General features: G+C 44.3%; 1 protein-coding gene across 7 annotated transcripts in view; it reads right to left on the bottom strand.

Moving 5' to 3' along the window:
• The window catches only part of NRG3 (neuregulin 3), a 1064061-nt gene extending 1047985 nt beyond the window's left edge, over nt 1-16076 (bottom strand). For 4 of the 7 annotated variants that reach the window (XM_043596739.1, XM_043596740.1, XM_043596741.1 and 1 more), the window contains exon 1: nt 15217-16069. In XM_043596739.1, coding sequence (XP_043452674.1) covers nt 15217-16054 — 838 coding nt within the window. In that variant the 5' untranslated portion in view covers nt 16055-16069. Of the gene's footprint in view, nt 1-15216 lie in introns of all 7 variants that reach the window. The other 3 variants (XM_043596736.1, XM_043596738.1, XM_043596737.1) reach the window with 3 other exon arrangements.
• Between the last annotated feature and the right edge of the window lie 8751 nt (nt 16077-24827).

The raw sequence follows: 24827 nt of genomic DNA, 5'->3' as shown, positions 1-24827 counted from the left end.
GGTAGGATGGTCTGGAAGCTGAGCCACACAGTCCATTCTTCAAACAAGCTTCTGGGAATAGCTGTACTTCTTTGAATCTCTCTCTCCCCTGGCACATGGCAACCAACCTTCTTCATCAAAAGCAAAAATATTCTCGGACATCCAAATAGCCTGATTTTCCTGGCACAAATGCACCTCCATTTTGGGAAGATCCACAATGATTGCATATAACTGATAGCTGAAGATTAAAGTGGACTTCCTGGCATAGCAGTGAAAAGAAAAGAAATTGATGGAACAGCTAAGGGTACTCTTCCCAAAATGTAGCATGTGTAATTTATTTTTATGCAATTCATTTCCTACCTTGTAGCTACTATCTGGAGGAAAGAAAGCAGTTCTAGTAGAGGAAACAGATGATTTCATTTGGCAAAGTAATAATGTCTGGGGAAATGTGAGAAAATTCAGTGGCAAATTTCAGCCAAGTGTTTGAGCTTAAAAGTATTGGTGGCCAAAGATCACCCTTCTCTATAGCTTGCTCACAAAGGGACTCTCCTGTCAGTATAAAGGGATCACTGCCCAGCAATTTAATTCAATTTTCACAATGGGAGTGTAGTACCTAAAGACTTTCTGTACCTGGCAGTTAAGGTCTTCAAACCCTAACACTTACATATGCAGCAATGTTATGGCACCCAGGATGAGAACACACGTATTCACTGTGAACAACATTTAGCAATTGCACTAATGCATTATAGAGTACAAGGGAGCTGAGAGTTGCAAATTAGATAATATGTTTGATAGGTGTTGTTATGTATGTGGATTAAGTGACACAATGCAAACATCATGAGAAGGGTTAATTTTGAAAAAGTGTCAGCCATCCATAAAGCTTTGTTCCGATGAAAATGTATTGTGCTTGTTCAGTATCTTTTCAACATCAGTGCCCAAAGCAAGCATCTGCTGTTGTGCAGGGGCCTTACCGTTGGTAGCACCATTTTAAAAAATTAAGGGTTTCTTTTCTAATTTTTTTTAACATTTATTTATTTTTGAGACAGAGAGACAGCATCAACGGGGGAGGGTCAGAGAGAGAGGGAGACACAGAATCCGAAACAGGCTCCAGGCTCTGAGCTACCAGCGCAGAGCCTGACGCGGGGCTCAAACCCACAGACTGCGAGATCGTGACCTGAGCTGAACTCAGATGCTTAACCGACTGAGCCACCCAGGCGCCCCAAAAATTAAGGGTTTCAAAGTGAAAACAAATTTTGCAAGTTTCTCCCTTCCCCTACTCCACATAGCTGAACCACTTCTGCTCCTAGCCACTCCAACTAGCCGAAAGGCATAAATGTCTCCTCGCCATTCTAGAAGAGAACTGTTCAGACGCCAGCCCAGACCCTGTGGAGTTCAGTGCTGAGAGCCTACAGAAGGTATCAGGCAGGAAGACTGTGCTTCGTAAACAGCATGTTTTACTGGACCTTTTTTCTTTAGGGTTAACGTTTTTGTGTTATCTAGTCATTTAGAAGTAATAGAGCTCTTTAGACTTTTACAACACTCAGCCATTTGCAGTGCATTGTAGGAAACAGCATTTCATTATTTATCATAAATTACTCAGAGCTGCTCATGATGAAAGATGAGCACCAGTGTGGTACCACAGAAGGTCACTCAGAAGCTTACAAAACCAAGTGAAGGGGAAACACAGATTTGATGCTGACTTTGTTAAGATCCCATCTACAGCTATGCTGCTTTCCTTTCAAAGATATCTTCTGATCAAATACACAAAGACCCAAACAAATAACTGCAAAAGGCACCTTTATCTAAGTCAAAAAAAAAAGAAAAAAGATAAACTGAAAGTAAGGCAAGTAAATAACACTAGTATATGTCAGCTGGTTTCTTATAAAGGTTGACATCAGTGAAAATTATCTGATCAGTGAAAAACAGAGAAGGAGAGACGATGTGGGCTATTAATACTAATGTAACATTCATGCTTACAATGGTGTTATAGCCCCTCTATCTGGTAACAATGAACAACCAAGTAAGCTGGCAAGAGTGATGAATGTGATTCTCATCGGAAGGTTCTTTATACTAAACAAAGGCGGGCAGCACAATAATTTTAGCTGTTGGATACGTAGAAGAAGGGATGTAGTTCTTGTCTAGGACAGGGGCTCTGGCAGGCCAAGGGAGAGCCTCATCTTACACAGAGCCATCCTCAGAACCATCTCGAAGTGCCTCCCCTCCCTCTTTCCCCACCGTGTGATGAGATCAACAGTGCCATTGCCTTTTAATTGCCATGGGATGTCAGCATTCAATCCAAAAAGGTGTTGACAGTAGCTTCTGGAAAGAGGACCTCACAGGGGTGATGCGGCGATCAATTCATAAAGTACTTTTTGCCTCTGAAAATTCTCAAGGCAGTCACTTTTTAAGTAAAATCAAGAGTTCCTGCTGGCTATTCTCCTTATATCTTGCAAATTTTTAGATATTCGAAAGCTACTATTTTGAGGTTAAATCTGTGTTGATATGACTACGCAAAAAAAAAAAACTAAACATTTTTAAACACACCCATTCTTTTCCTCCTTGCAGCACTCTGAAGAGGTGCTGGAAGGAAGTCGCTACTTAAATATATTCAGCACAAATCACAGACCATATCTTTAAATGCTTTGGGACAAATTAGCCTTGGAGAACCTTCACAACTTGCTGCTTGCTTCTCCCTCCAAGTCGTCCTGGAGACCTTGCATCTTCTGAAAATACCAGATATTGTGCCCCTTGCTTACACCAACCCTGACTGTTGTTTCCCATAGCAGCCTAGCCATGTCCTCTCAAACCCTTCCTCCTTAATCAGGCCTTGTCCTAAGGAAAAGATGATGCTGCCTCACTAATTCCAAGACAGACCCTCTCTGCCCATCAGGCCAGACCCCTCACTGGCTTCCACACAAAGGGGTGCATGCACACTTCTAACTTTGTTAATTCCCCCTTGGCCCCATTTCTCCACTTCTCTGCCTAAACAAATTCTCCACTGAAATCACTTATGTCTGCTTTCATCACTACTTCCTGAAATGGCCTAATACACTTTTTCAGTCGGAATCATACACTTTGGCACTTGACCATTCTCTGGTACATCTGTTCTGGTCTTCCCAACAAAACCATAAATGTAGACAATGAATTATCTTTCTTACGGATCGTGCACTCGAATGCTGCAGAACTGTGATACAATCACTATTAGGATACAAGTATGGTTCTACTTGTAAGTAAAGTGTGAGATGTATGTAAGATGCGTGTAAGATGTGTAAGATGTGTGAAAAGTGTGGTAGCTCATGCTGCATCAGAAACACTCCTGATATGGGTGAAAGAAAATCTTATTTAGTATAAACACAAGTGGGGCACCTGCGTGGCTCAGTCGGTTAAGCATCGACTTTGGCTCAGGTCATGATCTCACCGTTTTTGAGTTCGAGCCCCACGTCAGGCTCTGTGCTGACAGCTCGGAGCCTGGAGCTTGCTTCAGATTCTGTATCTCTGTCTCTCTCTGCCCCTCCCCCACTTGTGCTCTATCAAAAATAAATAAAATGTAAAAAAATAAAAATAAAAAAAAAAACACAAGTACCCACTCAGAAAGCCTTAAATTGAAAAAGAATGTGGGTATCTTGCATGGAGTCTCACTAAGCCAGGATCCCGAGAACAAAAGGAAGCTGCTAAAGCCAGAAAGACCCTCTTCGCACCTGTTGGACTGTGTGGCATGAACAACAAACACAGCATTATGATCCACTGGAAAAATCCACACACACAGGCCACCACCCTGGTAGCATGAACTGAACTCCAAAGGAATGATCTGAAAGATTTCTCTTCTATTGTTAAGTTTGTATTGATATATAGAGCTTGATGAATTTTGACCAATAGAACTCACCCATGTAATTAACACCCAGATCAAGAAGCAGATAATTATCATTATCTTAAAGCCTCATATCATGGGTCTCTCTGTTCACTACCTGCCACTTCCCCAAGAGACTCACTACCTTGACCTCTAACATTCAACATTATAATAACAGAGTCCTACTTTTGTTCTAACTCTTTCCGTTCACCAATGTATTTGTGAGCTAGCCTAAAAGATTTTGAGCACAATTCGTCACCAAAGATTTATGTTCTCTACAAGTCACTACTGTCCATCGGCCTATGGAATTTATCTATCTGTAGTGGAACCACCTAACATTAGTAGAATAAGTATCTTATGATTCTGTGAGAGGTTTACAGCATCTAGAAAATGTTTGAACTGGTCATCCCACCTGTTCTCATTTGACCTCAGCCTTCCTTCTAAGACCAACCACTTCAAACTAGCCTTTGTATTCTGCTTTCATGTGATCCTTAAAATAGACCAGATAATCGGTCTATACATATACACAACTGATTGACTTCTACTGCCTATGTCCATCCCAAGATACACTACCAAAGACTGCCCAACATCTATCTGCAGGCTGCAAGAGCCATTAAGTAACTCATTAAACCTCTATCTTCTTCATACTTATAAGGTCAAGGTTAATAATCAAAAGCTCAAGGTATGATACTCTGCCTTCAATAAGGCATTATTTCCCATGAGCAAATGAAATGCATTTATATGTCTACACATGTGCATTTCACAGCAGGAATGCAACTCAGCCAACACTTTAATGCTGACACCACCAGTCAAGACACAAATACTTGGACTGAAAAGAAAACAAAAACTTCACAGAACCAAGACCAATAATTGAACTGATTCATGGAACGTATTCTCTACTTTTCCAAAAGTTTAATAACTTCTAACCAGAGAGAGAATTCGTGACCGTTAAATAAGACAGAAAATACAGCAAAATACAATGGAATTAAGCAGCATTCCCATTCCACAATCCAGAAGTCACCACCATTAACAATGTGGTATACTTCCTTTGAATATAGTTACTGTATACATTAAACCCATCTATTAATCTCCATAGCTTAATATAATTGGAACTTTATATAATTTTCTATCCAAAGTTTTAGACAATTTATACTAAACACTTTACAGTATATTTTAAATTATTAAAAATACAATTTAATAGTTTTGTGAATCTATCACATGGCCAAAGTAAAATTTACTTTACTTATAATTTATTTCATTTTAACCTAAACCGGTTTACATTCACTTGCCAAATATTTGGCTATAGAATTTAAGGCTTTTCACCAAATTTCTGTTACCTTTCTTGTGAAAAACCACACCCAACTTACACACTGCAATGTTTCCGTTTGAGTTTATTTATTATGGAATGAGAACATAAAGCCACATGTGAAACAATCCAAGTGCAGATTTCTCATGGATATGTAAGTATATTCTGCCTTAAACTTGCCCACAACTTCTCCAACAAGCATTGTTTTTAAAGTGACTTATCTTTAAGGAGTATATCCAAAGTAAACAACCTAGTTCTCACAGAAACCACAATTAATTCATGGGTTCGCATCCTGTTGGAATATATTACCTCATTACAGTAACAAGAACAACAAGCATAAATAGATTTAGCTACAACTACGACTTGGTAAACACACCTCTCATTTGGTGAAGGCTGACACCCAATGAACTGGGGCTGTTCAACATGAAAGGGGCATTGGTGAGTTTTTCAATCCAGAAATAGAATCCCATACAGAAAAGTCAGTTAAGTAGAATTCAGTCAAGATAGTGTATAATATAAACATTTCTGCACTCCATTTTTACTTTTTCATCCCTGGAGTCTAGATGTTGCCATCATGCCAAAAAATCTTTTGTTTATCAATTTGGAAAAGCAATCTCACTTCCCCTCTTCTTGATGAGTACAGCTGTCATTCTCAGTCTACATGATTCATTCATAGTCTGATGGGGATTTTGACAAGGCAGGTTCCCTCACATTACAGTATTCCTATCCTTCAGCATGACTATTCAAAGACTGTAATAAACCAATCTTGGGATTGGACCAATTCCTGTTTTCTTTTCGTAAGTTTGCAGAAATAGAAATCCCAATCATCTTTCACTTTAACCAACAGAATCGTTCTTTTCCTTAGAGATCCTTGCTAGACAGAACTGTCAAAGAAGTAAGCAGTGACTGGAGTCCAGCATGGGGTGTTCCTGGCAGACTATCAGAGTCTCACCAATGTTACTCTTCTTTGGAGTACTGGCTAAAAAGTCAAGGGTGGGTACCCTGGAGTATAGTTCCAAGAGGGAATTCAGATGCTCTGCAGGAGACACTACATGGTAAAACACCCGATATTTATCTGTTGGGGTTGGTAGTTCAGTCTGTAGGACCGCAAGGCTATGAATCCAAATGTTCCCTGATACATTTCCATTGGTCAGTCTCAGCATATGATGCAGTAACTACCATAATCAAGAGCAAGTTTGGAATGGTCAGAGAAGACTATTTTGGCTGGATATTAGGAAGCAGAGAAATAAAGTCTGTAGCTGTTCCTTATCATTGGTCTACTGAATCACCAACAAGCAGCCACAGGACAAAAGAGAAGATCGAGGAATACAAGTTTAGAGAACACATTCTTTAGCTTTTGTTGAAACATCCCCTAAATTTCTCCTTGGACTGAAAACCAGGACAATTTCTCTGGTTTAAAAGGCTCCCTTTGGGACACCTGGGTGGCTTAGTCGGTTGAGCGTCTGACTTCCACTCAGGTCAGGATCTCACGGTTCGTGAGTTGGAGCCCTGCATCTGGCTCTCTGCTGTCAGCTCAGAGCCCGCTTCAGATCCTCTGTCCCTCTCTCTGCCCCCTCCCCACTCATGCTCTCAAAGATGTAAACATTAAAAAAAAGTTTGCAAAAAAACAAAAAAACAACAACAAAAAAAAACAGATACAGAGCAAATATGTCATTTGTGGAGTTTACCAAGGCAAATGCCACTGTCCCTGAGCTAAGGGCTTGAAAGAAGCCATGTACACAGACATGGACACATTCTTACTAATGGATTAGGATTTGGGGTAGGGAGAGATTACCTGTAAAAGAATATCATTCGGTCTTCCTGATCCTTCAAACTATGCCACTTAGCAGGTCCTTCGCAAATTAACAGAACCACTCTAGGCCAGGTTCAAGTACCTGCATGAGTGAGATAATCATACATAGGCCACTGGCCGAGATGATTGTCTTTGAGTCCTTGATTCAATCAATAAATAAGACAATAAATAGGGCAATAAATAAATATATAAAGTGCTCGCTCTCCTGGCACACAGTAAAATTCCACAAATAGCAGCTCTCATTGTTATTTGCTGAATTCTCAAGCCCATTCCAAGACTGAGCTTCTGTGAAGAATTCTTCTGCACTTCTACAAGCAAAAATCATGGCATGGAAACCAACAGAGCCTGATCCTAAAACGATGATAAGACTGGGATTTTTCTCTTAGTGAAGTTCTAACTCACTGGCAATTCACAAGAAGATCATGACTACGATCACATGTAGTCATGGGATGTGTATCATAAGAGGCAGGCTAATATGTTCAGGAATTCTTATCAAACATTTAGCATAAAAATTCTATTAACTCTGCCTCTAATGTACTCATGCTAAAATAGCTGCACACATTCAGATGATCTTATTTATTTTCCTAATACTCTTTTAGCCTACATTGTATCCATGATACGCACTATCACTTCTAAGAAGAGAAAATCTTATCACTGGAAGCTGCTAAACTTCTATTATTAAACTTAATTCTCAATTCAGTTTGCAGGCTAGTTTCTGACTCGTCTCTTTTTATGCCTGGGAATGGCAAAACCTATGATTTACTTACATGCACCAACCTGTCTTGAAAAATAAAAGCTTGTAACAAAAAAGTAAACTTTGAAATATAATTGAGGATTACGTTTCCAACAAACACAGGACCAGATGTTTTCAAAATGCTAACAGTAAAGTTCCCCAAAATGCAAAGGTATACATCTAAAAGAGCTCTTTGATGGATCCGAGCAACCTATCAATCCTCTGGGGCTTAATTCACAGTAACTTCTAAGAGGGGAACAGAATGCAATGCAGAGATCGCCTGTTTTTACTGAAGTTCTCTCCAAACTGCAAAGACTCAATGACAACAAGACAGTGTGGGAATGGAAACAAAGAGAGGCATAGGACATTTTTTCTTTCATCAAGAAACCTAAAGATTTCTGTAGATTTCAGGTTTCCAGATAACCCAACAATCTCACTCATATCCCACCCCCCCCCCCCAAACTTCAGTTCCTCTCTTTGATAAATGCATGTCCAAAATAAGCGTTTAAAAAAAGCGCACCAAGCAAAGGGTGAGAAATGGTGGGCTCCAGTTTGTGGAATAAACAAAATTTCCAAGGTGATTTGAGGTAGATTTCCACACCATATTCTACTGTGTGTGCCAGGGTATCCGAGAGGAATACAGAAAGATCCAAGGGCATACAAGAACAATAATCTCTCATTGTGATAAAATATCCCTCAAGCTAGGTAGCAAACTAGCTCCAATATCTCAACTGAATTCAACAGCCTGATGTGTTCTTGGAGGAAAATACCCCGTCTATCCAACTTCCCATTTCTCTGGACATATAAACAGTAGAGCGTTTTGCAGCTTACATACCCTTTTACAAGTGGTATACGAGGCAGGTAATTAGCATGACCCTCATCATCCCAGTAAAGGAAGTTAAGGTTCAGAGAACAATGGTTCTTTGAAGTTGCAGACTTATCACTAGATTTAAGGCTATGGGTTTTGCTTTTGTTTTTGTTTTGTTAATGCAAATCTTTGTCACCGTCACAAAAATCTCGAGAAGTGGTCGCTTTCTTAACCTAGCTCCGCTTAGCCAGCTGACTGTCACCACCCGTCCAGCGAGATGAACCCTGTTGGGCCCTCCTGTCTGGTGGAAAAGGCCACCAGGGAAGCTCCAAGAAGCACACACAGCTCTGTGACCAACTTTTGGGGCAGCCGGGGCAACAAACCTGTTTACGCCAGTAGCTCTTACTGTAATTACGCAATTGACTTAAATTTGTTGGAAGTCCCTGACATATGATTGTGGAAATGAAACAGAGCTCTAGTTTCTATTGAAACATAGTTGAATGCTTTGTAGAAACTCCAAATGGTGAATTGTTTGCAAAAAAATAAAATAAAATAAAAGTTATTTGAATTGCATGGGCAAGAAGACTAGAAAAGATACCCAGGGCAAGGAAAATAGTATAATGCCCATACACAATCTGGCTCAGATTCCTCCACCAGTGTCTTCAAAGAAGAAAGAGGTAATTAGAGGTACAGTTTATGAAAAAAGAAAAGAAAAGGAAGGAAAAGAAACAGATGCTAAAGCTCAAACTTATCGACACATCTTCAAGAAAAAGCTCTGCCCCTAGATCAACATATGTGAGAAAGCTTTATTTTAACTCTCTGCTTCTTAAACTATTACTTTTCTAGACTTCTTAAATTAACCAATTAACTACCAGCATCGTGATGCCCCAAACTGATGTTCCATAAATAACATGATGTCATCATGTTCAACTGTACCATTGTTTTGTGGAATCACACAACAAGCGATTCCACATACAAGTCAAAATTTGTATGATTTGTATACCAATTTTTGTGGAACAATAAATGGCCATGAGGCTTCAGCTGAGTTTTTGGAATCCTTAAAATTTTTTCTACATTTAAAAAATAAAGCACAAAGGGCGCCTGGGTGGCTCAGTCAGTTGAGCATCTGACTTGGGCTCAGGTATTGATCTCACAGTTTGTGAGTTCAAGCCCTGCACTGGGTTCTGTGATGACACTTCAGAGTCTGTTTGGGATTCTCTCTCCTTCTCTTGCTTTCTCACTCTCTCTGCCCATCCCCCACTCACACTCTTTCTCTCAAAATAAACTATAAATAAATAAATAACGCACCAAGACAGTTTACTAACTCAACTGCATAAATGAGTAGACTTCTTTTCTTAACTTTGTACATCAACTTAATCTAACATCATCTTACCTGGAAGGCTGACTTCTATAACAACTTGAAATGACCCGGAGATGTTAAGAATACCAAAGAAAAATTTTAAAGACTACTGTTTATACTATAATCTAAGAAATAAAGGGATTAAAAAAAAATCAGAAGTCTGTAAGGAATCTTCAAAAGAGCCATTATTCAACAGGAATAAGAGAAGTCCTAATGAAACAGTGGCAAAGATGGAAAATCAAACTAAGAATCTATCCTAAAACTTCCATTAATAATTACACAAATACAAAACACCTACTTTGATATGTTTTCATCCAGATATAACAAGACTTTAAACAAGGGTATTCCCTGGCCCTTTCCATAGGTATATGGTTCGGGAGGAAATGCTTTTCTGAGTATAGACAAGAAAAACTTCTGGGATCTCAAAATGTCTCAGTGGTATTTGTCAACCCAGTATGGCTCTGCCTCACCCAACACAAAAGTCTAATGATAAAAACAGACTCAAAGGGAGAAAAATGAATTTCCGTTCTATTTACAAGCAATTCAAATGCCTTTTACAGACTTAGATTTATGGCTCTTCCCTTGTTCTTACATATTTCAGGGCCAACTTTCATGCTCCATTTTCAACATCCCAGATAGAATATCAAGATAAGCTTGGCACTGGATACCAGAGGCTAGGAGGAAAGAATTTCTACAAAAGAAGCAAGTTGAAAATCTGCCTCCTTCTCATTATGGTGTGGAGAGGAGGAAGAGCTGGGGGAAGTATTCCCAAGGGAAGAGAGGTCCTGTTCATCTGCACGCCAGACCTCCCAGGATGGCACTGTGTTCACACTCTGCCCCAGTACTCTTGCTCCTGGCCCAGCTTGGATTTAGAAAGTTGGTTTCTTTAGTAACAGAGAGAAGTCCCCACAAACCAGCCAGCTTCTATCGTTTATCTGCTGAGGTTTTTCCCTTTCCGATGAGTTTGTGGTTCCACACCGTGTTCAAAAAAGGCTATCCAGGAAACATAGCACAAATACAAAAGGTGGCTGGATTCATCCATCAACCCTGCAAAAGGTACTTTCAATTAGTAACAGCATTCCAACCCCTTATCTCAGTCATGGGGAACTGAGGAGGAAGGCTTAAACCACCCTGTCTTAAGACCAAACTAAAAATGGCTCTAGAAAGAGCTTTGCCAGTTCTATGCCCACACCTGCCCCTGCCCTGTGTTTCTTGTGTGTGTGAGGATGATGAAGCACAACATAAGTTGTCCAAAGGGCAAAACATACAGTGTAACTGATTAAAGCAGAAAAGTCTCATAATCTTATATTAAGGGCAACGAAATCAAAGCATACTCAGGTTGCAGCACGTGCTCCTAAAAAAGTTCTCAATTGGATTTCATAAGAAATACTGACCTCGAGCGCCTAATCCTCTCACATTGGCTACTGCACATGACTGGGGCCCACACCTGCTCTGTTGGAGTTCCTCTGAAGGATTCAATTCATGTGTACAAAAGACAATAAGTAGGAGTAACTTCATTTAAACAAATTATACCTAAGGCTGCTACAAAACAACTAAGAGTACTCTTACTGAAAGACTAAATGTTTCTAAAAGAACAGACAGGAAAATACCCTGTTATCAATGGCAGTCTTCAAAATCACAACAGGTATGATTAGGTAAAGTTTCACTTAAATAGACTTGGTTATATTAAAATTACCCGCATAGCATGTTTATACATCAAGGATACATTTTACATTTATCTCTTCACTAACTACACTATTTGAGATTTGTGATCTTACTTACTGTAAATACTATACACCTTCCAAACAGGACCCAAAAACTAACCAATTAAAAGTGGTTCTTTGTATTTGAATTTAGCCAATGACTCTGGACTTTTAACTGTGAAAACAGTGCTTCCTGCTAAGTAAAATAACAATCCAGACTTGTATTGACAACATTCTACATATAAGTTTCAGGTCTAAAAATAGAATTCAATGTGCTGTTAAAAGGCTGTTTGTACACTAGTCAAAATCACTGTTCTACTGTCTGTAGTAAATCTCCTTTCAGCTTGAAAAATCTGTGAACTAATCAAAACTTTCAGAGGTAAAATGCTTCAAGGATGTTTTGATGAAATAATCTAGTGGCAATACATTTAAAATATTTGTTTCTAAAACATCTGAACCTAAAGCAAATCCCGGACAACCAACCGGGAACCCAAGAGACCCCAGTAACACTGAACAAAGTTCTGGTCCAGCTCATGGTCTAAAGGTTGGAGGGGAACAAGACACTAGTCAACTTCAAGCCCTTCCTCTCCCTCTGTGTTTTAAGTTCAATCTTTCTTCATCTTTGATCCTACAGAAAATTAGAGTCTTCTAAGCTGAGCCTGCCCCATAACAAAAACAGCTTTTGTTTTGCCTACTACCCATCAGCAAATGTGTTGATTCTAAAGTGAACCAGGCTTTTTTCCTCCAAAGATCTGTGTTGCCTTTACAGACAGAATCCTACTGACTGACCTAACAGGAACACAGAGACATTCATTCTGTAAGCCTTGAGATGTTCAATTCAAGAGCAAGGACCCTGGCCATTAAAGAATTTGTGACTTAGTCTTGAAAAACCAGAGCCCTGTCCTTAGCTGTCCTCAGGTGCTACAACACAATTCATGACTTTCACTAAAACAAGAGGAAAAAGCAGGGAGGGAGGGAAGGAGGGAAGGAGGGAAGGAGGGAAGGAGGGAAGGAGGGAGGGAGGGAGGGAGGGAGGGAAGGAAGGAAGGAAGGAAGGAAGGAAGGAAAAAAGCCCCAAAAATCTACTGAAGTCTAAAGGCAGGAAAGTAGGAAAAAGGGGAATTTCTCTCCTGGGAACTTTAGTAACATAATCAAAACAAATGAAAAATAAAATGCAAGATATTCAGGCCATTCTTCAGCCCACAGTAGCAGTGCTAATAATCCCTCAAAAAATCCTTATATCCTTTTGTTAATCATCTTACAATCTTGGACCAAAAAATAAAATAAAATAAACTGCCCTTTTCTTTAAATTACCATAAAAATCTATCTAGTTAAATTCATCCTTAACGGAAACAACACAATCTTTCTTTCATTAAAATTTCCCTTGTTGATATATGCAAACCAGGTCAGTTTCTATTGGATTTGCATACTTGTGTTTTATCCCTTAATTCAACTCCTTATTGAAGGTTTAAAAAGAGCCAAGAGCTGGACCTCAGATACACATAAAACAAACACTGCTTATATGTCTAAGCGAACACTGACACCATTTACAGATTCTCCACCCCCTCCCTTTTCCTTGGGGCTGAGAGCCTTGTCAATAATCATTACTTATTAAACAGGCTGCCATTCCCTTCTACAAAATGTAGAAAAGGAGCATGAAGGGGTAGAAATAATTACCTTGGCCTTTTCTTTAAAGACCTCCGGAATGGGATGCAAGGAAATCAATTGAGGAAGAACATGAAATATCCCCCCCCCCCAGGTGCAAGACTCCCCCCCCCCTCCACCGGCACACCACATACACACACACATCCACAGTTGGGAAGTACACCCACACTCCATTATCCGTACCAACTGCACCGAAAGATAAAAATCCGAGGTCTTCCGGATACACACGTATATATTTTCCAACCACTGAGTATGTTCACACATACACTTGCACATCCTTTATGCTCCACAAAACTGAAGCTAGATTTCCTGAGAGAAGCCTCCAAACACCTCCTTGGAAAACATGCTCTCAAAAATGATTGCTTCAGCCAAAGGAGAGGGAAGCAGCAGGTTACTGGTTTGACTGCCATTCTGGTTTGTGGCAGATCCCCTCCTTCCCCTCTCCTCCCTGACTCCCAATTTATCTTTAGCTTATTTTTTCCCCCAGAGTACGGATATTAAGGAATTTTTCTCCTGGACCTTATCCACAAACACACTAAATCCTTGCTGTAAAAGTTTCAAGTGTTAAATAACGCCCAGGGTGAGAGCACAGGTCAGGAAAATGAACTTCCAGATGACTGAAAGCATCCCAGGTATTTCTGCTGAAGAGAAAATGATGAGCCCTCTTCCTTTCCTCTCCAGATGTTATAGCTCAAAACAGAAATATGATGGAAAGAGAGTACAGCCAGGCAGTTTTTGAAGAACGGGCTTGCACAGAACTTGAACTGGCAGGCTCGGGGTTTGTCCTAAATAACCTTCACAGGTTGCAAACTGTTTCCCATATCCTAATCAACAGTCAGATTGAAAAGCTTTCTAAAATTTCCTTAGAATAAGAGCAAGGTGGGGGGTGGGGTGGGAGGTCAATTAGTCACACAAAACATTTGAAAAGATACAGAGAAGAGATACACCATCTATACGAATAAATAGGGATCTATCACTCTTGAGGTAAACTGGCCAGTATGGGCAGCAATCGCCCCGTGGTTGAAGAGGCCACATTCACAGAGTGACCGGTTTCAAAAGGGCTGGACGTTCTCCCCTGGAGTGCAGAGAACTATCCCATTCCTTATATTTTTCTGGCACAGAGGGAGGGGAGATGAGGTTCACACCCCACCTCTGGGAAACGAACAAAAGCAAATGCTTCACAGCGCTGAAAAAACTCCTCCTCCGTCAGGACCCTAGAGGCGGTAGCTCCGCAGGGCTCCCTTCCCATTTCCCCCTACTTAACTCACTCTGGGAGGCCAAAGAATCAATCTCTACACCTTGCAACGGCCATGGGCAGAGTGGGATCGGTTTAGCCCTCCGCCACGGATCGCCTCCTTTCCCTACCTCCCCCAATGGCTTCTAATTAACCCTTCCTGGTCCCTGCCCGGGTCAGGGCGGCTAGTAGTCCTACAGGTTCGTTCTATCGACATTTCCATCAAATATCACCCCCCCCCCCCATCCACACACACACACCCACCCACCCACATGGACACAACTTCCCTTTGTGGTTTAGCGTCGGTGAATTTGCATGTGCTTTTCTTTCTCGCCTTCCTACGGGCAGGGAAAGGGCTCAGTGCTTTTGGGAAGGCCCACCCTCCCGCCCCAGCTCTCAATAGGAGCCGGATCCGGGAGCTCACCAGCAGGTCTGCAGTGAGCAGAGATCGCCCTCGCGTTAACCCTTTGAAGAGATCTGTTCTCATCTGGGACCCGCTGAAGTAGGCCGGGTGGAGCTTGACAACCTCCCTCCGCTTCCTAGCGCGCCCCCCCCCCACCTCCACCTCCCCCCCAACACTGACCCTGAACAGACCTGCACCTTTCTCCTCCCTTGTGGCCAGTTTTAACTATCTCATTCACTGCTCCAAACCTGAAATAGGATGAAGGGTGGAGGATGCTAGAAGACAGGCGGCGGGGAGCAAAGACAGCAGGAGGGCAAAACGGAAACTCAGTAGTAAATCAGAGTTCAGACCAGGTGTACACTTACGAAATTTGGGGCTGGTGCTCGTTTCTGGCGCGGTGGTGGCAGAGGAGGAGGAAGACGAGGAGGAGGAGGAGGAGGAGGAGGGGGTGGCCGCATCCTGAAAGGGAGACAGGGTCCAGGACGGAGTGGAATCATGAAGGTAGGAGGAGGTAGCGTATGCCGCAGTGGGCCAGGAGGGCATTGCCTGGGTGCTGGGGGTTCCTGGCACCGGGGGTCGGGAGCCCGGCGTGCTGCTACTGAAGAAGGGGGCCGTAGTGGACAGGACCGTCGGGGGGGCCGCAGTGTTTCGTGCGGTGGTGGAGCGCGGGCTGGCCCGGATGGGCACCCGGTGTCCGGGAAAGCGAGTGGGCGCCCGCGTGATGGTCGTCAGGCGGGTGCTAATCCGGTTGGGCGTCCTGGAAGAGGCGGCGCCGCCGGCGGAGGGGGTGGCGGGGGACGCAGTGGAAGTGGTCGTGGTGGTGGTCTCCATGGCCTTGGGGAACGAGCTGGGCTTGGAGAGGAAGAAGGGGTCCTGGCCCATCCCCTTGGAGTCCACCAGGTCGGTGGGCACGTATTCCTTGACGGAGCCCACCACGATCCATTTGAGGAGCATGAGGCTGAGCCCCAGGCCGATGAAGCCGATGAACAGAGGCACCACGCACAGCCACGTCTGCTGCCGGTTCCACACGATGCAGTCGCTACAGCGTAACTCCCGGGGGGGCTCGGCCGCCCCTTCGCCGCCGCCGTCCGGGCCCCCGCCCGCCGCTGCCGCCGCCGCAGCCGCCGCGGTGCCCTCCTCGGCCGAGGCGGCGGCTGCCGAAGCGGCTCCAGGTGGCGAGGCAGCGGCCGCACCTTCACTCATCCTAGGAGCCGGTCTTCACCTTCGCCCCCCCGAGGGCCGCGCCAGAGGCATGGGGCCGCGCGGGCCGGGCGCGGGCGCGGGCTCCGGCGGCGGCGGCGGCGGCGGCGGCGGGCTCGGGCGCAGGCAGCGGCCGCGGCGGCCGCATGCAAATCGGCTCCCTGCCCCCACGCCCCTCCCCCCGAGAGGCGGGCGGCGGGCGGGGAGGAGAGGAGCGGGGGAGGGGACGCGGGCCGGGGAGGGGGCGGCGAGGAGCGCGGAAGAGGGGCGAGACGGGCCCCCGGCGCCGCCGGCCGGTCAGGGAGCGGCTGGGCGCCTCTGCAGCCCGCCAAGCGGCCTCCTGCGCGCCGGGGCCCCGCGCCTGCTGTTGCTGTTGCTGTTGCTGCTGCCGCTGCTGCCGCTGCTACTGCCGCCGCCGCCGCCGCCGCCGCCGCCGCTGCTGCTGCTGCTGCTGCTGCTGCCGCCGCTGCCCGCCGCCTGCCTGCGCCCCAGCCGCGCCGGCATCCTCGGGGCGCCGCGCCCGGCCCGCTCCCCGGGGCGCCCGCCCGCGCCGCCGCTGGGCCTCGGCAGCCTTCAGGGGCCGAGCCGGCCGGCCGCGGGCTGCCAGGCGCCGGAAAGCCGCATTCCGACACAGGGGGCCGTCCTGGCCGCCGCCGCCGCTCGCCCGGCCCGGCGCGCCGAGTTTCTCGGCGGCTGCTCCGCGAGCCCGGGCGGCAAGGTGCACCTGTTCTTCAGCCGGCCCGCAGCCAACCCTCGGCCAGCACTCTCTGGGAGAGACCAATCCGAGCGCAGCGCGGAGGGCGAGCGGCCGGGCTCGCCTCGCTCCCGCCGCCGCCCGCGGCTCCGCGCCGCCGCCCGAGAGTCAAACTCCAGCGAGCTGCGCCGTCGCCGCCGCGAGCCCGGGGCCTGGGGCGTTCGGGGCGTCCGCGGCGGGTGCTGTCGGACCCGCCGCAGAGGGAGACCCGCGCGCGAGCCGCAGAGGATTCGAAATCGGTCCCCGGCGCCGCTGTCGGGTCACGCTTGCGGAGGTGAAGCCGGAGACCGCGTCGGGGATCCCGGACGACGCGGACCTCCGGCCGGAGGCGGCTCCAGGCGAGCTCTGGCAGCCGGGCGGGTGCGGTGTGCGCCGAGCCGCCGCGGACGGGCTGGGCTTCAGGCAGAGTGGCGCCTCCCACCAACACCTAATGGTGGTTTCTTAATGTGCACGAGAGAAATAAATGATCCTAGCAAACCCCCACTTGGAAGTGTGTGGCAAAAGCACCTCCCGACCGATCGTGAGCCCGTCTCCGGAACGGATCCGATGGGGTCAGACTGACGCTGTGGGGCGAGGGAGCTGGGCCCGAGCGCGTGGGAGGTTGTCTGCACTCCCCAGCCTGATGGCGGGTGCTGCTGGATGGAGAGCCACCTTTCCTCCGAGTTCCTCTGAGAGATGCTGGTGAAGCAGACGACCTTTGCGCGGTTAGACCTGGCAGATGTCTCCAAGCCGATTTAGGACAACTTACCGTAGAAAACAAAGTATTGTCTTTAAATGTAGCCGAAAGCACACGCACACACGTCACATGGCAACTGACTGTGAGAGGTAAAATTTAGAAGGATTTGGGTCGATACCCAAAATTGTGTTGCGGGTTCCTTACCTTGGGTGGCGAGGCGCCTGTGTACCTGTATCTCAGGTGCAGTGTGGGACCTGCCTGGGGGAACCGAGGGACTGGGAGGGAAAGAAAGGAAGGGATAGAGAGCCAGCCTCAGCGTGCTTTATGCTGATGATGCAAAACCTTGCTTGTCAACGCTCCCCGGATTTCCTGGTCTAAAGTGGAAACTGGAAAGATGTTTTTATTTACAAGCTCCGAGAATGAGAAGTTGAGGATGGCAGGCTCCTGATACACCTCCCCAGCTGTGTAGGATTGGCGCCGATGCTGGAACCAGCGTTCTCGTGTTCCGATACAGCCTCCACAAAGATGAAGTTTTCAAGGTATCCATTTTATTCGCAGGTGGAGAGCCGAACAGTACACGGAAAAGACTGCAGAGAGCAGAGGATGCATTGAAACGGGAACCACCCCCCGGGATTTGGTGCCTACCGGAGTATTTTGCACAGATACGGTTAATAAATTATTTTCGATGGCAGTAATGCGGCTGTCACCTCTCTCACTCACAACATTGAGACTTTCCCCATAGGAAAGCTTTTGAGTTTCAGTTTGCTAGAACGTGCCCGAATCCAGTAGTGCTGAATTATGGTTCCAAAAATTGCAAGTGAAAAAAATATATATCACAACCCTTGAATCTGTATTCCTTCAGCTTTCCAATGCAAGGCACAGTCTTGTTAAGTGAAAAACTGACCCAATGTCTACCTTCTGTGAGTGCTGGGCAGTTATTGGCCAGCCTTTCCCATATAGCAAATAAAACTTAGCTTTCACACGAAACGTTGTGAAAGTATAGCCGGTGCTGTTGTCAGCTATATGAGACAGGAAATTACTTTTCCAGAAAACGCTCCTAGCACACTGGCTCCCCCAGCATTCCAGTAACCACTCCCTTCTTTGTGCAGTGTACAAAAAGGGGTGCTGTAATGCTGCAGCTGGATAGATGCTCTCCGGAAACTCACTGCATTCACCCCGTGGTGTCTCGGTGCTCCCTAATGCCTTCTTCAGCCGCCTCTACAAATTCCCTCTGCTTCTCATTTCCACTTAGCTTTAACAACTTATTCATGGTTCCCTGTTGAGCTCATTTTCTCCCAGATCCCAAGCCATTGCACTTGACTACCCATTAGCTCCTCTCACAGTGAACACCATCACTGGGAGGAGGGAAGGGGGGAGCCCAGTGCTATGATGGCCTTGTACCTGGGAGTACGTTGTACCAGCCCACTCAAGAAAGTTTGACAGATGTAGTCCTCCTTAACTTGCAATTTTATTGTGAGGCTTCCTGGTAGCAGGTGGTAAGCCCTGGAACTGGAATTGGGGAGGGGGTGTGTCCACACCCGAGTCAAGGGCAAATAGTGGGCGCTCTGCCAATACGCAACCAGCTAGTCCGTCCTATGGTAAGGAGGAGTCCTGTTCCAGTGACTCACAGTTCCCTGAAGCAGAACAGTGGAGAAAAGAGCTTCACACTCAGACTGAGGATGGGGATTCAAGTCAGACCTCTGGCCCTGAGAAGCAATAAAGTCACTCTGGGCTCCTGTTTTCTCACCTGTGAAATGAAACTCTGATACCTACATTCTATATAATTATATGAAATTGTATAACTAAATGATCTATTCACCTGTGGTGTCTCTCAAGCATCATTTTCAGGGGCGCCTGGGTGGCTCAGTCAGCTGAGCAGCCGACTTCAGCTCAGGTCAGGATCTCACAGTTTGTGAGTTCGAGCCCCGCGTCAGGCTCTGTGCTGACAGCTCAGAGCCTGGAGCCTGCTTCAGATTCTGTGTCTCCCTTTCTCTCTGCCTCTCCCCAGCTCACACTCTGTCTCTCACAGTCTTTCTCGCATTCTGCCTCTAATGTTTTTAGTAAACATTTAAAAAAAATTAGAAATAAGAAAGCATCATTTTCAGATACCTTCCTATAGAGAAGGGTGTGGATTTTTCTAATAAATAGGCATGACATACCTCGGCCTCTCCTGAGCTCCATATCTGCCTGAATATAATCACCTTCTGGATGTCTCCTGTGTGATCCCACTAACACATTAAACTCAGGATTGATGACCGTTGCTTCAAGTTTGCCCACAAACCAGCATTTGTGCTGAACTTCGTTTTTCCCTTCAGTGGCACTAAATTACCGAAGCTGGGAGTGTCAGTGCCATCTCTGACTCCTTATCTTTCATACTCCAACTTTAATTAGTTGTCTTCATTCATGGCACATTATCATCATCTTGGGTTCCCTCCACTGTAAAGTCTTTGGGAAAGGCCTATCTTCAGAACCACAAGGCTGGACATGAACTTGGTGGCCAAACACCCCCACTGTGTCGTCTCCCAAAGTGTCCCAGCCCAACAGTCATCCGGATCTAGCGGTCTTCTCTAGAGAAGACACCACTTACTGACCCAGCCTGTAGAGAGTATACATTATTACAAAAGCCAACAATCTGCCTTCCCATATTTTCACCCTTTGTTCTTAGATCTTTAACTATATAAACCTTTCACTAACTAGGTGGCAGCCATGGAATATACAGCAGATACAAAAGCTCCCTACGTTCACGGAACATCTATCTCAGTGGGAGAGACTGACAATAAACAAAATACATGACTTATGTAGTCTCTCAGAAACCACATTCAGGTGGATGTGCCTGTTGACAACATCCTGACTCCAAGGATTTGAGCATTACATCCCGTTATCATAAAACAAACACTAAAATTCATGAATTTTACAGAGCACACAAGACACAAAGTGTAAGGGGGGAGAATGCCCGTTGCTACTCTGTCCTAGTCCAAAAAGATGATTGTATCCACGTTCAGAGTTAAGGTATTTAGAAGGTCACCTAACTGCACTCTCACAAATCAGGAAACACTGAATACCAGGGTGTGAAATTCCAAGTGTTGAATGAGGCACTAAGATAAAATAGATGTGAAATTTCAGTGGGAGTTGCCAGAGGACCATGCCAACATTTCAAAACAGGTTAACTAAGAACGGGGGAGATGGCGCAACACATTGTAGATCAAGGGAGGATTTTTGTGAAGATTTCTTTGGCAGAACCTGTGCTCTGAGTTCAAAGCAAGAGGAGCCTACTGATATGGTGAGAGGAGTCTGCTGGAGGGTTCAGCATGGGGCTCCTCATGTTTGGCCGGGCTTCACTGGACTGGGATAGGCACACAAACCACGGGAATCACAAGTCAAGATGGTGAAAGTGGAGAGTGGCAGCAGAGGGCAGTTCAAGCATCTGCCATGCCAAGAATGCATGAAGCCACCATATGGTGTTGAGTCCAGTTGGAATGTAGAGTGACCATAGAGGAGAAGCAGAAGTAGAAAATGAACTAGAAACTTGGCGTTGAAGGATCTGAGTGTCATAGTGTCATAGTGAGATGTTTACCTTATATATATATATATATACATATTTTTTTTGCACTAAATCCAAACTGCCTGTATTTTGGGGTACCAACATGGAACATTACTCTTGCACTCAAAGTTGCCATTAATGTTTGTCTTATCTAGTTTACAATCCTTCATAAATGTTTGCCCTTTTAGCCCTAGTATTTTCCCCCAAATATTGGTATAGGCGGATTTTTCTTAGACCATTTCACTGTACAACTCTATTCTATTGAAATCACTTTATTGGATCTAAAATTGGAAGACTGGTGGATGGAAGTTTGCTTTGACAATTCATTGATCAAGCAACAGCCATGGGCAACCTGGGGCCTTGGAAAGATCCAAGAAAATGTCTTCTCAGCCTGTTCAGAAACAAAAGGTGGTGGATTCCTGTTCTCTCTCTTCCCATCTCCGGACTCTAAAAAAGATTTCATTTGGCAGTTCACATGCCTCTCACTACTCCCAGATCAGGTTAAGTTAAGCTGCAAGTGTAGAAGACATGCAGTGTAGAAAGCCAACTCCCTGAAATGCTTTTTTATAATGGAGGAAGAAAATATCTGTGTCTCAAACTTCATTATCTGTAAGAAACCTAATACAGCTACATTCAGGAAGAGTTGGCTGTGAGTTCGTGTTTGTATAAATAATACTTTGGCTTCATCTCACCTGTGCTTTCTAGAAATTTACATTCTGCTTCCTTAGATTTGGGGATGAAATTTTCATAACCTATATAGAGAGAAAACAATCAGATAATTTTCCACAATTCTCCACTGGTTTACCTCATGTCTGCACTATAGGGACTTTCTCATAAGCTGTTCCACAGACAGACACCTGAGGACAGACAGCCTTGGCACCAAGCCCCTGAGACCTTGGGTCACAATAGCTTGATGTGCTCAGCATGGGCCTAACTTCTTGCTTTATCTGACAGAATATTAAGATGAAAGTATGAATTTAGAGTTATTTTTCCCCCACAATCTCTTCTGAGGATTATTGGTAGTCTATTAAGATTTTTTTTTTAATTTTTATTTATTTTTGAGAGAGAGAGAGAGAGAGAGAGAGAGAGAGAGAGAGCAGGGGAGGGGCAGAGAGAGAGGAAGACACAGAATCAGAAGCAGGCTCCAGGCTCTGAGCTGTCAGTACAGAGCCCGACTCAGGGTTCAAACTTGTGAACTGTGAGATCATGACCTGAGCCGAAGTAGGACACTTAACCGACTGAGCCACCCAGGCGCCACCCAGGTTTTTGAGTGTTCCACAATATACCTCTTACTTTCTGTATCAGGTCCCAAAATGAATTCTTGATGTAGATACAGTCATTAGTAAAGGAAAAAGCAGAAATCAAGTCAGACAGACTTCATTTGGACTTTCATCTGTTCGTGCAGCTCAAAAATGTCCCCTGTGATGTGCCCAGTGTAATGGTTGACAGGCAGGAGGTAGGCAGCTCAAAAACAGTAGCTAGTATTCTTATTTCACAAACGTGCAGTTTACCTCAGTGCAGCATTATCTGAGGAGCCCATCTTTTCCAGCAAGCTTTGCTGAAGATATTTACAGGAGTTTGGCACTGTGCTGTTGCCACTAATAAGCTGGATCTTAGTGGGGTGTGTAAGCTTCAGGATGAGCAAAAAGGCATTGTGCAGAAGCACTGGCCCTAGGCCCAGGTGACAAATGTACATTTATTCCCTCCATTGTGCACCATGCAGCACACATACTGCGCGACCTCTTCATGCAAACTGGTGCAACTGCTCTGGAAAACAGCACGGAGGCTCCTCAAAAGGTTAAAAATAGAATCATCCTACAACCCAGCAATACACTTGTAGGTATTTACCCAAAGGATACGGAAATACTGGTTTGAAGGGCACATTATACCCCAATGTTTATAGCAGCGTTAGCAACAATAGCTAAATTATGGCAAGAGCCCAAATGTCTATTGACTGATGAGTGGATAAGAAGTGTATATATATATATATATATATATATATATATATATATATATATGTGTGTGTGTGTATATATATATATAATATATATGTATATTATATATACATATATAATATATATAATGGAATATTACTCAACCATAAAAAAGAATTAAATCCTGCCATTCACCATGAAGTGGATGGAGGTGGAATGTATTATGCTAAGTGACATAAGTCAGTCAGAGAAAGATAAATACCATATGATTTCACTCATATGTGGAATTTAAGAAACCAAACACACAAACATAATGGAAAATTTAAAAAGAGAGAGAGAGAGAGAGAGGGAGGCAAACCATCAAAGAGACTCTTAACTACAGAGAATAAACTGACGGTTGCTGTAGGGAAGGTGAGTGGGGAGGAGCTAGGTGGGTGATGGGCAGTAAGGAGGGCACTTGTTGTGATCAGCGATGGGTGTTACGTGTAAGTTACGAATCACTAAATTCTACTCCTGAAGCTAATATTACACTGTATATTGACTAACTAGAATTTAAGTAAAAACATAAGACATTTTAAAAAAAGGAAACCCACAAAATTATCATGAATAAGTATTAATAACTCATAGCAGGTTTGGCCCATCTGTTTTGTCTCTAAGAAAGGATATCGCAAGAAGCCAAAACTAGTTTGGGGCTTATAAATTGAAAAAGAAGGAAGGAAAACACCATCTAGTTTATTTAGAAAAAATACCAACTAAAAGCGAAGAAGCTAACAGTGCTTACCCCTTGTGAAATAGATACCCCAAGAGGTTTTGAAACTTAGAAAACCTGCTCTTAATCTTGCCTTTGAAAGTTTTACCATTTGGTGGAGGACAATTCCTGATTTTAAACAGAGGTCAACAAAATTACAAGGGTATGTTTATATTATGTACGCAACCATGTCTGTGTGCAGTGCTGAAGCTGAATACAGACAGTAAAGGGAAAAAAAGATTACTCAAACACTGCTTGGTGATGAAGTTATCAACTGGCTCTAGAGTTTTGTTTGGAATGATCTGAATTGAGTTGTAGTTACATTCAGCATCACTGATGCCAAAAGAGAGAGAGAGAGAAATAAGTAAGCAAACTGATTTTATTAGTCAGTTGCAGTAAGGGGAGCACCCCAGATCCAAAGTCAGAATGTCTCTTTGACTTTCATTGGGAGGGATAAAGAGTGATTTACAGTTGGAATTTTTTTTTTGCAATTAGATGAAGTCTTAGTCAACTGACCAGGAAATGTTTATCTTTGTGTCTGTCTGGTTTTAGGGGGACAGACCTAGTCTTAGGTTATCATTCATGAGACAAAGAACAAGAGGCTGGAAGGTTTAGATTTGCCCTTTGCAGCAAGTTCAGGAGCAAGAAGAAAGGTCTGTGTTTGAACTCATCACAGGTAAACCAAGGGGTCATCTGTGAATCTTATGGGAGTCACGAGAAGGAGTTCACAAGGAGTCTTGTCTAAGTCATATGGGGAAGGGTGGTTCTTGGTGATAAGCCATTTCCTGGAATATAAAAGGAAGAAGGGATTTTTGAAAACCCAAATTGTGGGGATGGTTTTTTTAAAGTGTTATTGTTTTCTAGGAACACACATCTCGGGTAAGGTTCAACACTAATGTTGACATAAATTTATAGCTCTCTTTTTGGCATCTTAAGAATGTGCATATGCTAATAATTATTAGCTAAAATGAGAGTGGTAACAGGTCTTATAGATTTATGCTTCCTTTTTACATGGGAAGTATGTATTAAAGCTATCTCCTAATCTTCAGTGCCTGTGAAAAACAGTGAACAAACATTGGAATTCCACAGGGATGTGACCAAAAGCATATCTGAATTTGACAAA

Source organism: Prionailurus bengalensis, chromosome D2, assembly GCF_016509475.1.
Source record: "Prionailurus bengalensis isolate Pbe53 chromosome D2, Fcat_Pben_1.1_paternal_pri, whole genome shotgun sequence".
In the NCBI taxonomy this organism is placed as follows: domain Eukaryota; kingdom Metazoa; phylum Chordata; class Mammalia; order Carnivora; family Felidae; genus Prionailurus; species Prionailurus bengalensis.
This window is presented reverse-complemented; position numbering and strand designations above follow the sequence as displayed.